This window comes from Labeo rohita, chromosome 13 (genome assembly GCF_022985175.1).
Source record: "Labeo rohita strain BAU-BD-2019 chromosome 13, IGBB_LRoh.1.0, whole genome shotgun sequence".
Lineage (NCBI taxonomy): Eukaryota > Metazoa > Chordata > Actinopteri > Cypriniformes > Cyprinidae > Labeo > Labeo rohita.
In genome coordinates this window covers 18,366,202-18,381,277 of record NC_066881.1, presented here as the reverse complement: position 1 = coordinate 18,381,277, position 15,076 = coordinate 18,366,202, and the positions used below count along the sequence as shown (strand labels likewise).

At 40.2% G+C, this 15,076-nt stretch overlaps 1 protein-coding gene across 2 annotated transcripts in view; it reads right to left on the bottom strand.

Annotated features, from left to right (window-relative positions):
• Positions 1-8,475, bottom strand: part of bcl11aa (BCL11 transcription factor A a) — a 61,845-nt gene extending 53,370 nt beyond the window's left edge. The window contains exons 1-2 of one of the 2 annotated variants that reach the window (XM_051126341.1): positions 7,983-8,475; positions 4,203-4,538 (exon numbers count right to left, since the gene is read on the bottom strand). In XM_051126341.1, coding sequence (XP_050982298.1) covers positions 4,203-4,538; positions 7,983-8,037 — 391 coding nt within the window. In that variant the 5' untranslated portion in view covers positions 8,038-8,475. Of the gene's footprint in view, positions 1-4,202; positions 4,539-7,175; positions 7,336-7,982 lie in introns of those variants that run through there. The other variant, XM_051126342.1, reaches the window with a different exon arrangement.
• Positions 8,476-15,076: the final 6,601 nt, after the last annotated feature.

Sequence of the window (15,076 nt, the reverse complement as noted above, 5' to 3'; positions counted from 1 at the left end):
TTTTTAACGTTTAAAGCTTCAAATATACATTCTTCATATAACATCTCTCAATTTCAACCGAATACAAATAAGTATTGCACAAAAAATGGATTCTCGGTTTTTCCCATGCAACACAAAATTCCCAACCCAACAAAAAATGTGAGCTGTAGCCCATTAGATGAGAATGGCGAATGAAAGGAAGCCGTCCACCCCCACAGCACCGAGTCGACTGTATCATGCAAATCAAGCCCGAGGATGCAGAATATCACAATGTTTCTGCGAGGGATGCTGCGAGACACATCTCCACATGCAGCAAAACAGCTCCAAGAGAATTAAACATCATTCTGTTCTATTATTACACCTCTTCCCTCTGGAAATGCTCTGCACACCCCTCACACACACATTCAGTAATGTTATTTTTTTTCCAAGATCAGACAGGAGATGCTACACATATGCAGGGACTAGATACAAACGCACACGGGCACTGTGTTTTTTGAAAGGGACGACGGGGTTTGTGTATGAAGAAATCCTGCCGGTGAAGGGAAATAAAAAGGTTTGGAAAATTAGAGGCGAATGCCTCCCCCCCATTTCGAATACATATTCATAAAGAGCCGCTTCCAGGGTGCCATCGCCGCTCGGGTAAGACATGTCTCTTTGTCGCTTCCTGATAATTCATTTTCTTGATTGTAAAAGGACATGCAAGGTTTGGGTGTCGCCCCACATTAAGCCGTGACAGCGCACACACACACCTGCACAAATAAAACACTCCTGTGACACTGAGCAGCCTCTATATACATGCATATTTCCACATGTGCCTCTCTAAAGAAAGTCTATTACGTCTGTCAGAAAAAGACACACACTTCCATCCTGCAGAGGGAGGTTCGGAAAATAAAAACAACTGTCGTGGTTGCCTCGGCTCTCACTGATGACCAAACGTCAGCTAACGCTGCTCCTCACAAGTCCTCTTAAAAAACGATCAGTGTCAGCACACCAGCTCCCTCGCAGCTGAACTCCAGAAAGGCGCTTTGATGATAATTATGATCATGACAGATCGTCAAGCTCCAGATAATATGTGATTTAAAAAAGGAGGAAGGAAAAAAAAACAATAAGGAAAAAAAGCTTAAATTGCTGGGGTCTTTGTTAAGCCACTCATTTGGGTCACATTTTGGCACAGAAAATTGCAGGCGGCTCACATGCCAGACAATCGCACACAGTGTAATTGATTCAATATTAATTGGATGCCCCTGATTTACATTGACTGCTACAGCCATATGCATAGCAGAGAGGGAGAGAGTGACAAAATGGGCGAGCGAGTGAGCGGGAGAGTTAGAGGCATTAAAAACCCACCCAGCAAAGGCCATTTAAAAAACAATTATCTGTATTGAGGTCCGTTCTGCATGGCGGCAGTGTTAGTCCGATCTAATCTGCCGATTTATTGGAGAGCAGTCATAATTTCTGAAGGGCTGCCATAGCGAAAGACAGAGTCTTGAAAAGCACTTGATAAAAAAAAAAAGTTCAGAGCTCCAAATGGCCCCATATCGTGAGCCAAAGCGAATTCAATCTGTTCCATCGACATGTTTTTGGACAACGCGTTGCGAAACAGAAGATCATAGGATGTTACTCTGCATAATTTTTACATTTCATCAGACGTCTTATATTGTGCAGCAAAGGACACGATGCTGATTACATCAGTGGAGCATTAATTCAACAAGACACTTTTGTGTCAACCTGTCTATTTTCAAGAAATGAAAGGATTCAAAATCTCATTTAGAGATTAAAAATTAAATAAATACATCATGACTGTATCAAATCACTACATGGCTGAGGAGAGGGTCTCAGTTCTCTCTAGTAAGGCCTCCTCACCAAGATGCATTGTGCTATTCAGGGTAATACACAGTCTCACACACACGTGTGTATTGCCACTTTCTGTGCTCACACAGCAAATTCATTCCTCTGTGGCAGGTACTGCTTTTTCTCACACCGAGCAGCTCTATATGGAAATGGAGTTGTTACATCACACATTCCAATTTCCTTATTTGGTCGTCTGAGCTATAGCCTAATGATCCGTCTTAAAAAAAGACAAAAAAAAAGCAAATAATTTATAAAAATAAATGAATAATAAAATCAATGAATACAAAATAAAAAATTAAATATAAAGATAAAATAATATATTAAAAAATAATAAACAGAAATACTATATGTAGAAAACAGATAGAATAATAAAAAAAAAAAGAACTTGCAGTTCTGTTATGTTCTAGACCACCTCTAACCCTGGTACATAAACACACACACACACACTCAGATTGTTCTGGTTTATACATTCATGGTAAGCTGCAGTCATAACTAACCTTGAATATGTTATGTCTGAAATCGTCTATAATATGGCTAATTAATATCTCTTCCCTGTCTGACCTGCCATGCAGCAGATTCAGTAACATGCTGAGAAGCTGTTATGGACCTTCCCACAAAACTGTTTAAAAAAAATAATAATAATAACAAGCACACATAATACCAGTGACCCAACGCTATCAGCTGAACCCTGATACATTATGATGTAAATGAGTTTAATAACCCAGTTTAGCGGCTGACAGAAACAAGAGACGTGCGCGATAGCCGGCTCGCATAAAGGTTGTATAATTTGTGCTGAAACTGCATCAACATGCTTAAAACAAAGAGGGCAAGCAGACACAAATGACCCCATTCAGCCTCCATATCTGATCAAATTTAAATGTACTATAGCACAAAACTGTAAACATTTATACGCACACAAACCAGAAGACTTGATTTGCTGTATCTCAAACTATGCAAGTGGGAACTGTTGAAAAACAACTTGATACTTGAACTCAGCAGACGATAATTAGCCCAGAGCAAAGGGTCAAGTCCAAATGACTGTTGATGGGGCTAACCGGACCCAGACGCTTCCTGGAACCTGATCTTTGAGGCAGACCAGAGAATGGCCAAACGCAAAGCCAGGCCAGAAAAACAGACTGGAAAGTCTCACTCTCACATTTTCTCCATTTAAAAAACAGCCACTCTAAATCGCCCCGCCAGTCCGACGCTCACGGACACATAATAACACGCCGACAACTTAAAGCAGTTCATTTCACTTAACGCTCAGCTTAAGCAAGATTAGACTTACGCTACTATAAGATTCCAGGGCTGTCTTTATTTTAAGTTGTTTACAGTGGAAATTAGGGACGATCTTTTTTATGACTGTATTTTCCACGTTTTATATAGTGCATAAGTCGACCGCTAATTAAAACGCACATCCGCAAAACTAAAACAAATAATTAGTGTTGTGTTATTGTTTCCTGACAAACCAAAATAACCGAACGGCCTTCCATTTCCTTTCCTTTTTTGACAGAAAGTGAAAATGTGCAGGCGTGCATTTATACGGATAAGATGTGGCTGTGCGAGAACCCACAACGAAATCAAGATACATCTGTCGAGACCACATGAGAGAGGCTGTGCAGCACAGAGAGGCATTTCCCATGAGCCTGTGGACACACACCGAGGGGGATGGCCTCTCCTGTCACAGCAAGGACTCCTCGAACCACCCCTCCACTGCCAAAATTTCCCCCTCTCAATCCCTCGGCTTTTTTTTTGTCTCCCAGTAGGGATGAGCAGTCATGCGGCCGTGCCATAAAGAACACACCCTTTGCACTCTGCTTTAACCAATCTGCAACTTTCAAGTCACAGTCTGCCACTTTGGGCCTCATTTGATTACCGTGGAGAGTGAACGACAAGTTAGCAGAGAAAAAGGATTTGAAACACAAAGTGCAAATGTGCTAAACCGAAGCATGCAGTCGGCGGTGGGAATGTGTGATCTACGGTTCGAATCTGAGCTTAATTATCCAAATCCCACAGAGTCCATCTGAAGGAGATCCTTGATTCCAAGCAGCGATGATCTTCAGATAATAAATCAGATTTTAAACGTTTTTTTTTTTATCTTTGTACTCTATGAAGTAATGCCGGTTCCTCTTTTGGTCTTCGTAATGGCTTCTCACTCTGAGGTTTGATTGAATATACCCCCTTCCCCTTCCTGCCCCACAGCTTTTAAATATTCAGCACTCTGATACGTCTCCAGAGCTGCGAACGAGACGCCCCACCGAGACAGGACATGTGTCTACGATATGTGGCCCACACAACAACTCGGCTCCACCGCAGATACACGCACAGCTCTTCTATATTAATAAAAGAACAATCACATGGGATGAGGTTACCTGTAATGTTTTCCTGTTTGGGACAGATTCCTCGAGAAGACGTTGATAAGCAGTCATCGTCCTCTGGCGTGACCTGGACGCCCACCTCCACGGGGTTGGAGGCTCTCCTCAGCTCACCGTGCGAGGGCGAGGGGGGCTTATCCACTGCTTTGTCCATGCACAAAGTGCCATTGCACTGCTTCCTTTTGTGCTCAATGAAAATAAGGATGTCTCCCAAAGGGAAGTTCATCTGACACTGGCCACAGGTGAGCAGGTCCTGGTCTCCCTCTGGAGCTACCTGTACCAGCCCGCGCTGTTCCTGCCTCTCCTCCGAGACCACGGCTGACAGGGGCTCGGCTGCACACAGGAAGAATCCATATGCGACACAGAGGGAACGAAAAGCAGAGGGAATATTAGAGACTGGGTGCTGTAATGAACGCAGTCAAGACGAGGGAGCACATAACAAGGATAAAAACAAGAATGCACATTTTATGCTTATCCACCACTTTCATTTAGTTTTTAAATCTGTTCTCATTTCAGATCCATAATTACCTTACAAGTTATAAAAAAATAAAAATAAAAATAAACATAAAAAAATATCAATTAATCACTGTCAGTTAAACTTCAGTGAACAAGCATAAAAGCATAATATTCACATAACTAATAGCAAGGGCTTGACATCTTATTAACATATGATTTATTATGATATAACAGTAAAGGCAACAAAATAGTGTTGTATTTGCTTTGGTGCATTAACATCTGTGTCTAAAACTACAGTAAATTCATTTCAGCCTGACTCTTTGTTTCACTCAAGCATACACACATCTGGATCATGAAATAACTGCATGGACAACACGTGTAGATATCCAGAAAACCCAACACAAGTCACAGCTGCAGCAATACATACTTCACACTGTAAATACTATTAGCTTTTTTTCCCCCTCACGATAAAGTTAGCTATAAGGTTCACACACACACACACACACACACATATACATACATACATATGCAGGTATTTTTTATAATCGTTGTTTAGTGAAATCTTTTGCGCAGAGGTTACACTAGCTTCCTAATGGTTAAGAATCTTGACCTTCTTTATAAGCTGCCAATTTCATGCTTTAATGAACCTAAAACCACTGAGAATCAAAAAATAGATTTTAATTTTAGTGGGTGATGATTGGTACAGATTTTGATAAAAAGGTGTTAGGATCATGTGCAGGGCGGTTAAATTTACTTCAGCCCAGTCTGGGGCAGATATTGAGGGGCAGATGTGGAGTATCTCCCAGACGTGCTTATGAGGAAAATATTCGACACATTTGCACATGAAATAACAACGACGAAGTGGCATAAATGTCTCTTCTATATGCAGTAATGCTTTTCGCTGTTGTGTTTTTTAAATGCGAGTTTAAATGCTCGCTATGGAGAAATAATAAAAGAAAGCCTAGCCGATTTAAAGTGAACTCAAAGTATTTTAGATCTGTTTCCTAGATATAGAGTGATTCATAGTGATATTGATTGGTAATGAATTCGTAATGATAACCGCTGTAGAACTTCCAGTTAGGTGTGATTGTGATAAAACACAGAGATAATCGATACATGCAAAACTTCAGTCATGATTTAATAATAACACCGAGTGAGAACTTACTATATAGTTGGTGACATATTTCAGCTGCAATAAAATACGTTTCGTTTAAATAACAGCTTATATTCAACACTTCAGTTAGCTATAACAATTGCATTAAGTGCTTATTTTACTATCGAAGCTGCAATCTAAAGATATCCGCACATATGCATATTTTTGAATTACATTACAGAAACTTTACACGACTGACCATGTATAAAAAAAACAAATTCTATAAATAGTATGCAAAATAATATTCGACACTCTAGATCATTCAAAAACAAATTAAGTCTGTTCAGAACGTGTGAAAACTCTGGAAAGCTGTACTACACTGAGTTTCCCCAATTGCTTTAAATTCCACCACAATCAGCGCTGGCACTAAAAACGATATTAAATTTAAAACTGTTTTTTGCGAGAATTTTAGCGATTTAAAATCAACCCAAGTGTTTAAATACAAAAACTGCTTTAATAAAAAAATGCTAATAATATTTTCAAATAGCTCGCCTCTTAAAAGTATCTGTGTGCAGCTTATGAACGTGAATATTTAAAGCTGTTTTTGAATAAGATAATATTTAATCGATTGAAATAACAGTTCATTCGTTAGAATGTCTCTTTCACTTTAAAAAATACCTTCTGTGTAATTATGAATTAGATCAAGTTTATCAAGATAAGCTGCATTTGGTCTGTTTGTATTGAACATCCTTTTTTAGTTTACTTGATCTATCACAAAATACTCAGTATAAAAATTCTACATTTCATGCCAGGTCAGGACGGGGTAAAAAAAACAGTTACAAGTTCATATACAATACGTTTCGCTCTTGCTAACATATGGTCAAATATAGATAAAGATAGCGGTGAAACTGATCGGGTTCGAGTCTAGTTTATGATCGTCGTCTGCCCCCTAGCGGTGGATTTCTGACACGAACAGTAGCGAACACACGGAGTAACCCGCGCTGAGATCCCACAGCCTGTGTGTGGAAACCCAATAATGTTACACGATACTTTACAATGTTACAACAACTCGGGATTTGTGTCAAACATGTTTATCTAATAAAACGCGGACTAATGCTTTTGTAGCTTTACGTTTGAGATATCAACACACGAAATCTAAAGACAGGAGCTAAATGTTTTCGTTCCGTCGTACTCCTGACAACACTTGAGCTCCATAAAATACGAAGCAGGCTTTATTTACAAAAACGCTACCTAGCACAGTCCTTCAAGGCATGTTAGAGTAAAAAATAATCATCTGAATGATAATTCGGAGAACAGTAGTTGAAGGCTACGAATGTGTGCATACAAAAAGAGCAGAGCTGACTGGTTTTCTTGACACACTTGCATCTAAATAGTAGCATTACATTTAGGTTTCGTCTTACCTTTGTCACCGACATTTAAGACAAAAATCAGGCCTAAGTGAAATCGAATTTATCCTTGCATAAATGCACACGAAACGGCAAAGAGCGTAGCGTAAACCTGTCTCCTATTGCTTTTAGGCGAAAGCCCATACGAGCAGATCGGAATCGCGTTTTGCTTCAAAGGTAAGAAAAGCTTAAGTTTAAAATTCGAATGGATTTTATATGCAGATGCCTTGCTCTGCAATGTTAGTCTCACACAGGCGACTATCGCGCTCTGTTTGCTGGCAGTGGGTAGTACGCGCACGCGGCGCTTGTAAACAGTCGGACACGAGATTTTTCCCAATCAAAATTCACTTCCACTCTTTGAAAATCTTCCAAAAATAGTGCGAGAGGGGGGAAATCCTGCCCAGAATCACAGACAGACAGCGTTACGGGACATTCCACGAGATGTGAGCGTAAATAAGCGAGCAAAAGCACGCGTGCATATACCCACCACAGTCCGGTATATGTGAGCGCTTGCTCTTAAGTGGTCAAAGCGACTAGGGCACGACAGCCAAGACATATGCGCCTAAACACAGAGTCGGCGTGAACTTCTCCAAGTACAGCGATGGAAAGCAAACTTTTGTGGCATTTCGGCGGACGAAGGTGCGCGTAAAGGCATTTCAGAGATGGGGACGCTCTCTTCACTAAAGTCCACTTGATCTGCGCTGTCCAGTGTCCAGTGTGTCTTGACTGAGAATTACGCTCCTCTCCAGCAACTCAACACTACAGAACGGAGCCAAAAACAGGTAAAGCGAACGGGCACAACATATATTTGTCTTTACTTACGCGAAAAATCCCGTTTGCTTAAGTGCTGGGGTTTGCCTTGCTTGCGGCGAGACATGGTGGTTGGTGGTGGCTTTCAGCTCGGTTCACATCGGGAGAGCCGGGTTAGAAGGGAGACTCCAGAGAAAATATCTTCATCAATGCCTTTGACATCCAAAATAAATTAGAAATAATACAAAGATGGCGCAGGGAAGATGGATTGTGGGATAGCCGTCATGGCTTTTTTGAAAAGAGAGAGAGAGAGAGATGAAAAAATGGCAAAAGCCCCCCCTGAGCTGCAAGTTCAAGTGCGGACGTGACGTCCCTGCGAACTTGAACGTCAGGAGATGGATGGACACAGACATACAGAACATGGGCAGGGCAAAGCCGTGGAGTGGGAGGAGGGAGTGGAAATAACAAAACCAATGGACACTCATTAGGGGCTGGACATGAAAAATAGACCCGAAGAAGCCAATGGACAGAAAGATCAGGGGGCCGGACAAGAGGCGAGAGAGAGAGAGCGAGAGACACGCTCACACAGCGAGAGAGAGAGAGGGGGGGGGGGAGATATGTTTAATGAAAGCAATGTGCGCTGCGGCGTGTGTGAGTGTGTGTGTGTGCATGTGTGTGCATGTGTGTGCGCGCGCGCTGGGGGTGGACGCAGGAAAACAGAGCACGAAAAGCCAATGGACAGGAGATTCAAGGGGGCCGGACATGCTATATATACAAAGAGAGGGGGAGAGGAACCTCGCATATAAGGTTTCGTAGTGGACACTGATGGTGCTTCAAACACACTCACTCAACTCCTGGTCAAACAGTCAGTCTGAGAGGTAGCGCGCAAGCTGCTTCTCGGTGAGACACGCGATCGGGTTGCACGAACAGGACAGACAGGTTCCGAGCCGGGGCATGTGGGTTCAACGGCCGCGTTGCGCTGCCACATTCCTCCGGGCTCCCAGAACAGACAGAAACTTAAGGGACATCATCACACAGAGCGGGATAGGATACGCGCTAGCTCGCGATGTAGGTGGGACTTAAATACTACTAGAGTGTAATTGTAAAAATATAACAACACACTGACGAATAGATTGTGGGAGCAGCCCACTAGAAAGAAAGGGGACGGGGTAATAACTTTCAGATGTGTTCAGATTATAGAGAATGGTGACTGGGGGGAGGAGGGGGGTGTCAGTAAACCGCCGCGTGGATTTAGAAATATAAAGATGCTGTAAACAGCGCCGATGCATTCGAAATTAAAGAGACATGAAGCGTATAACCGAACGCGATGACAAGCTAGTTCAATGCATGAGGTGGGAGGAAGAGAGAGACACCCCTGCGAACTAGTAGAAGTACGACTAGACTATAGCGACTGCTCCAGAGACTCAAAGCAGAGGCTGCGTGAACAAGTGACAGTCTGCGGGGAAAAAGGCACAATTCAATAGGGAACCGATCGGAATTGAAGTCGAATGCTGGAGATAATACGTGACCCGCGAGCAGGCGAGCGAGCGAGTGAGTCAAACTGCTTTGCAGGCTTATACGCTGACATCTTTGTTTCTGGACCAAGACTGATCGCTGTGTTGGTGCGTGTGTGTGTGTGTTTTTTTTTTTTTTTGTTTTTTTGGTTTTTTTTTTGGCGCGAGGTGTCAGATCTTTACGCGAAAGTTGAGTCAGGTTTGCGCTGGGTAAAAAGGTCAACTCTGCGCGAGGGCTATCTGGGAATGCCAATGGATTCGCTCGACTGTACCACTCTGTGGCTGTGCCGATGCTTTTCAGGTCATTGTTCTCAACAAGTGCATATGATTAAAAGCACCGCATCGATCTGAATTTTGTATATAAAGCCTTTGATTTCGTTTCAACGCAGCGCACTGTTCTCCAGCATGCACAAAGGGAGACAGATACATTTAATGCACTTTTAAGTGTGCGGTGCGTAAATTATGTCATTCTTAAAAAAATAATAATAATAAGGTGCTTTAAGGTGCTTTGCACAGTTCTTGGGTTGGCTATATGATTATTTGCATATTATAAAAGCTAATTCAGATTTCTAAGCTCTTTAAAGCACCAGCATAAACTGGTTTCTGGACAATAAAAAGTAACCATGGAAGTTCTCACACAGAATCGAGCTGTAAAACATATTTTGACTCTAATTAGGACTTTTATTTTTAAGCGTCTGATATTTCTGCAAACGTGCAGCGTGATTGACAGAAATACATCACGGATTCCTTCAAGATCTCTCTCGAGAGATTGTGCTCCGCAGTTCATGCATCCCACAGAAAGACTGCATTGTTTAACCTCGCTCGAAATATTTCCAAGTGTGAAAAAATAACTTTGTTTTAAAAAAGTTGTCGGGAACCGTGATTTGTGAAATCTTGAAGTTTGCATGGAACAATAGATATTTCTTTATGCGTGGATAGCAAATATTAGATTGAAATAGCTTTTCCTTTTGACTGAGCGATCTTTCTGTATAGACGCTTTCGGTGCTGAATAAATTTGGGGATGTTCATGCATTTCAGTAACACTAACCATGGCACCTGCCCACTCAGGCCATTGGTTGATGGACCGCCTTTTTTTCCACATTTTTACTTTTCTGAAAGTCTGTCCCTGCTCCCAGGCGGACATTGATCAGCGCAAACGGAGCGTTTACACCTCCTTCAGGAATGGAAGCTATCAGGCAGCAACAAAACGCCGCGTACAAACAGAATCTCAATATGTAAATGACAATGCGACTGATCCCATCATAAATCAGCCAGACGTTAAATGCATTGCAATATCCATCTCTCCAATGCACGGTCAGGCGCGCTCGCTCGTACAGAAAAAGTGCTTTTGTGTGAGAGAGTGACAGAGGAAGCGATTGGAAATGAGAGTGAGAGGAAAGTGCGATGACAGATTCATGCTTAAAATAACGTTTCAGCTCAATGCGCGAGGCCCTGTGGATGACACAAAAACCAGATTACCAAACCTACATAATACCTTGACTATTGCTGGTAGATCACTTTATTAAAACGCGTTTGTAGGGTTTCACTATTTAAGACTGCCAAAAATGAATATTGGGTCAGAAAAGGGGGGAAAAGGAAGACGTGCCTTTTTGGTCGTGTGCTTGCCTTCCACGGGTAGTGGCTCAAGGAAATTGACTGACTGGCCCCTTGGGCGCATTTTAATATATGGAAATGACCGAGGGCTTATGCGATAAATCAACGCCCAACGCCCTGTTCATGCTTCACTCCTCTCATTTTCCCACTAGCTCTGGCAATTCATCAGCAGATCTGTTTTCCTGCAACTGTTGTCCAGCGCTGATGTCATGTTGAAAGAAGGGCTTTATTGGCATTTATGGTTTACCAGCGAGATTAGCACTGAGTAAAAACCCTCGTGTGCACTTGGTGTGTGTATGAGTGAAAGAGAGCGCCAGTGTGTTCATTTATCTTTGCCTAACTTTAAACTGTAAAGACCTTTCGGGATAAAACGCGCATTGTGTGTCTTCTTTGTTGTCATTTTGTCATTATTAAAAAAAAAGTAGTTTTTTGCATGGGTTCCAATTCTAAGCGTGATTTAGTGAGATTTAGAGCACTGTTCCAATGCATTACACTATGTGGCCAAATATAATAAAACTTTTCGATAAATGTTTTAGCACTCACTGAGCACTTGTCACTCGTTATTGAGCATTTGGTAGTCAAACAAAGTGTCTGGTAAACACTAGTACCTGTTCTAACACTTTTGTGTTAATAAGTGCTAAACAAACTAACACGAAAACAAAGAAAACAATTTGTGCATCCTTTCTTTTTGTTACATGTTATGTTTTTGAATAACTTTGCCGATTCAGTTTTATTTATTTATATTTATTAGTTATTTTTATATTGTTATATCTATTGCAACGTTCTAATTACATATTATTATTGCACGTTATTTTTTATTTAAAGTGTACATTTATTTATTCTCTTAAAAACTTTCTTAACATAGCGATTGCAGTGCAAATATCATGTTACTGAGAACTGGGATACGTTTTACTGATTTAATTCAAATACAGAGCCAATGGTTAAGTGAAATGAAAAAAGTAAACTAAAAATATTTGCCAAATATATATTTGCCTCTCTATCTGAGTGTTTTGTTTGCCAGATGTGGCGATTAGTAGCCCACGTTAAGATCTCCATACTCTCTGGTTCACAGTTTGTGGATGGCCACAGAGTTTGGATTAATTGCTGACAGATAAAGAATGAAGGCCATGCACTGACCCTCCTGGATGGAATTAGATCGGCCTTGTCTTGTTGCTAGTTCTAAATTAAATGGCATGTATCTTTCAGATATGGTTGTAATCATGATATTATCCTCTTACGCGTTCCTCTGGGACAGGCTCTGCGAATCGCGGTTGAGTAATTAACCATGTAAAATGTCACTATAAAACTGAGCATTATTATCGAAATTATTTTAACTAGGTGCATTCGCTTCCAAAGCATGTTTAATTCGTACAAAACACAATAAAAGAAAGCACAGAAACCACCATAAAAGACATCAGTGCAAACTACATTTCTTTACTTTCTGTCTAATGTCGCAAAGACGAATGTGTTATTTGACAAAAGAAATCAGACTGACCGGAAGATGAATTAGGCCTTTTCGTGTCGCCTGCAAGACGTTGACCACCTTAAGTCTACATATCCCACTGAATACAAGTTTTATCTCAAAGGACGGAGAGAGGCGAAATGGGAATGCTCTTAAAATCCCTGGTAAGTCAAGCCTTGCCTTCTTTAAGGAATTTTAAGCTTCAGCAGTTCAGACACATTCGCAGACTGAAAATTAATATTAATGGCTAGATTTCACAATGTGGCATTATCACACTGAGCGATGGGTGGGCATGCCATCTGGGTTTTGGCAGGTATTAGATATAATCAAAGGGATTACGTCTCTGTGGGCGAAATTATAAACGTGAGTACGGTTCTTCCACAAAAAGCAACGGCATGTGAGTGTGTTAAACAGAAGAAAACGAGAAGAGACGGAGAAAATCAGATTACCTGTGATACTGCTTGTGGACTCATGCTGTAAGATATAAAGACTACAATTACTGTGAGGGAAAAAAAGCTTTAAAAGAACAAGTAGCCTAAAATACACATACTCAATATTATTGCGTAACCGTTGTTATTTCAAGGTGATGCGCTGTACAAGTTCATGCCAGCCGGTGTTTATACTGTTGTAGCTGTTAATCTTACATTAATAGGATGATAAATGGAAGCACACTGGGGACGCCAGTCGTTTATCTGTTAAGTTAAGGCTTTCGTTTATTTTCATGTTTAAAGATTGCGCATTGAAAGTGTACAGACTTGAGAGGTTTGTTAAAATATAATATAATGTAAAAAAACAGAAATATTTTTGTAAAGCACATTATAAACATCTTCACACAGGCCTATGCATTAACTCTACGACAAAAAATTACATTCCCGTCCTGTATGAGTAACCGAGCATCCAATCCGAGAATAAACTGCTGCCTGCCATATTGCCTTTTACGCTAAACTTAGACTAATTTAGATTAATGACACTGAATATATAAAAGCCTTTACAAAAATCTGAAACATAAAACTCTAGCACTTTTTAAATACAATATAAGCTAAAATATTTGCATAGTTGCGTTAAAGCAAAACACAAACATGGTACATTTAATAATAAACGTAAGCGGGATAAAAGGTTAAACATTTGAGTCATTAAAGAGGTTTCTGTTGATGGACAAGGAATCGCGGAGTTTGGGAGATTCAGAGAGCAAAAGCAATGTGCTGTGCTCCAGGCTCCCCCTAGTGTTCAGAATTATGATGACAAGGAATTCCGCTAGTCTTCACAAAATGAAACATACTGAGAGACGTGATTTAACCAGCTTGATTTTACGACATTAGACCGTTAGATTAAACAATTTAGTAAAAGAATACAAACACGACTTTTTACAGCAATACATGTGTGGGATTTAAAACTGAAATCTGGTTCTTTATTAAACTGTTAAGGCTTTTTTCCTTATTTTTGAAACACTTATCTTTACTTTTGTACAGCTGAGTTACATGCTTTTCTGTTCAGTTGCTTAGTTGGTTATCCTAATTCTAGCCTATTTATTATTTTATTATTTGTTTTAAAAAAAATGTGAAGACTTTTTACAATTTATACGTTCATACAATTAGTCTATTATTTGTTTGTTCTTAATAATGAGGATGAGGAGGGTGATAATCATTAATTATAAGGCAACATGTAAAATAATGCAGTGCGATGAATACTTCTGACCAAAGACCTTCAAATGACAAAATTATAAATATCCTTTAATATTTGCCTTGTTTCGGACGTTTTGCACGAATTGATGTGTAACGCAATTGTAAAAACGGTCAAAGTTTAAAAAAGTCGAGGCCTATATCTTTTACACGTTTGTAGTATACATTTTTCATATGAAAATGTTAGATGTATGACCGTTTAAATTGTTATTTTCATGCCTCCAACGACGGCCTTAAAATGAAGAATCTCGACCAACTCTCATTTGAACTACTGAACATCAATTTGACAATCACAACAGATTTTTTATACGCAAAGAACGAAATATCAAATATCACAAATCAGAGATGCAGTGTATATGCAATCGCTTAGTCAGAAATTTGGTCCGAACATCTTGGCATACCCCTAATATCCATCAATAATTTGGCAAATTGATTGTATTGATATCATTTCAATCAGACTGAAGAATTCTGGATGTTATAATTGCTTCAGAACCATGGACAGCGACTCTTGCAAATGGTTCCCACAGCCACACAAACTCTAGCATTGTATAAGCTTGTCTGTAAACACGGGAGACATGCTGAGGAAACGCATTGGTTTTACGGCTCACGATACTTCAGAAAACAATAACAATAACAATATCCTTCAATCTGACAACGCACTGATTCAGATTACTAATGCTTTCCTGCAGACTCTACATAGAGTCTGTTGCACCGGTACATGCCTTAAAAGTGATAATTCAACCACAAATAAGTATTCAATCATCACTCACTCACCCTCATGTATTTCATGTCTAGAGGACATTATGAAAAATGTCTGTGTTTTTATCCATACATTAAAAGTCAATGGGTATCGAAATGGTTGGTTACCACATCATTCAGAATCTATTATTTTGCGCT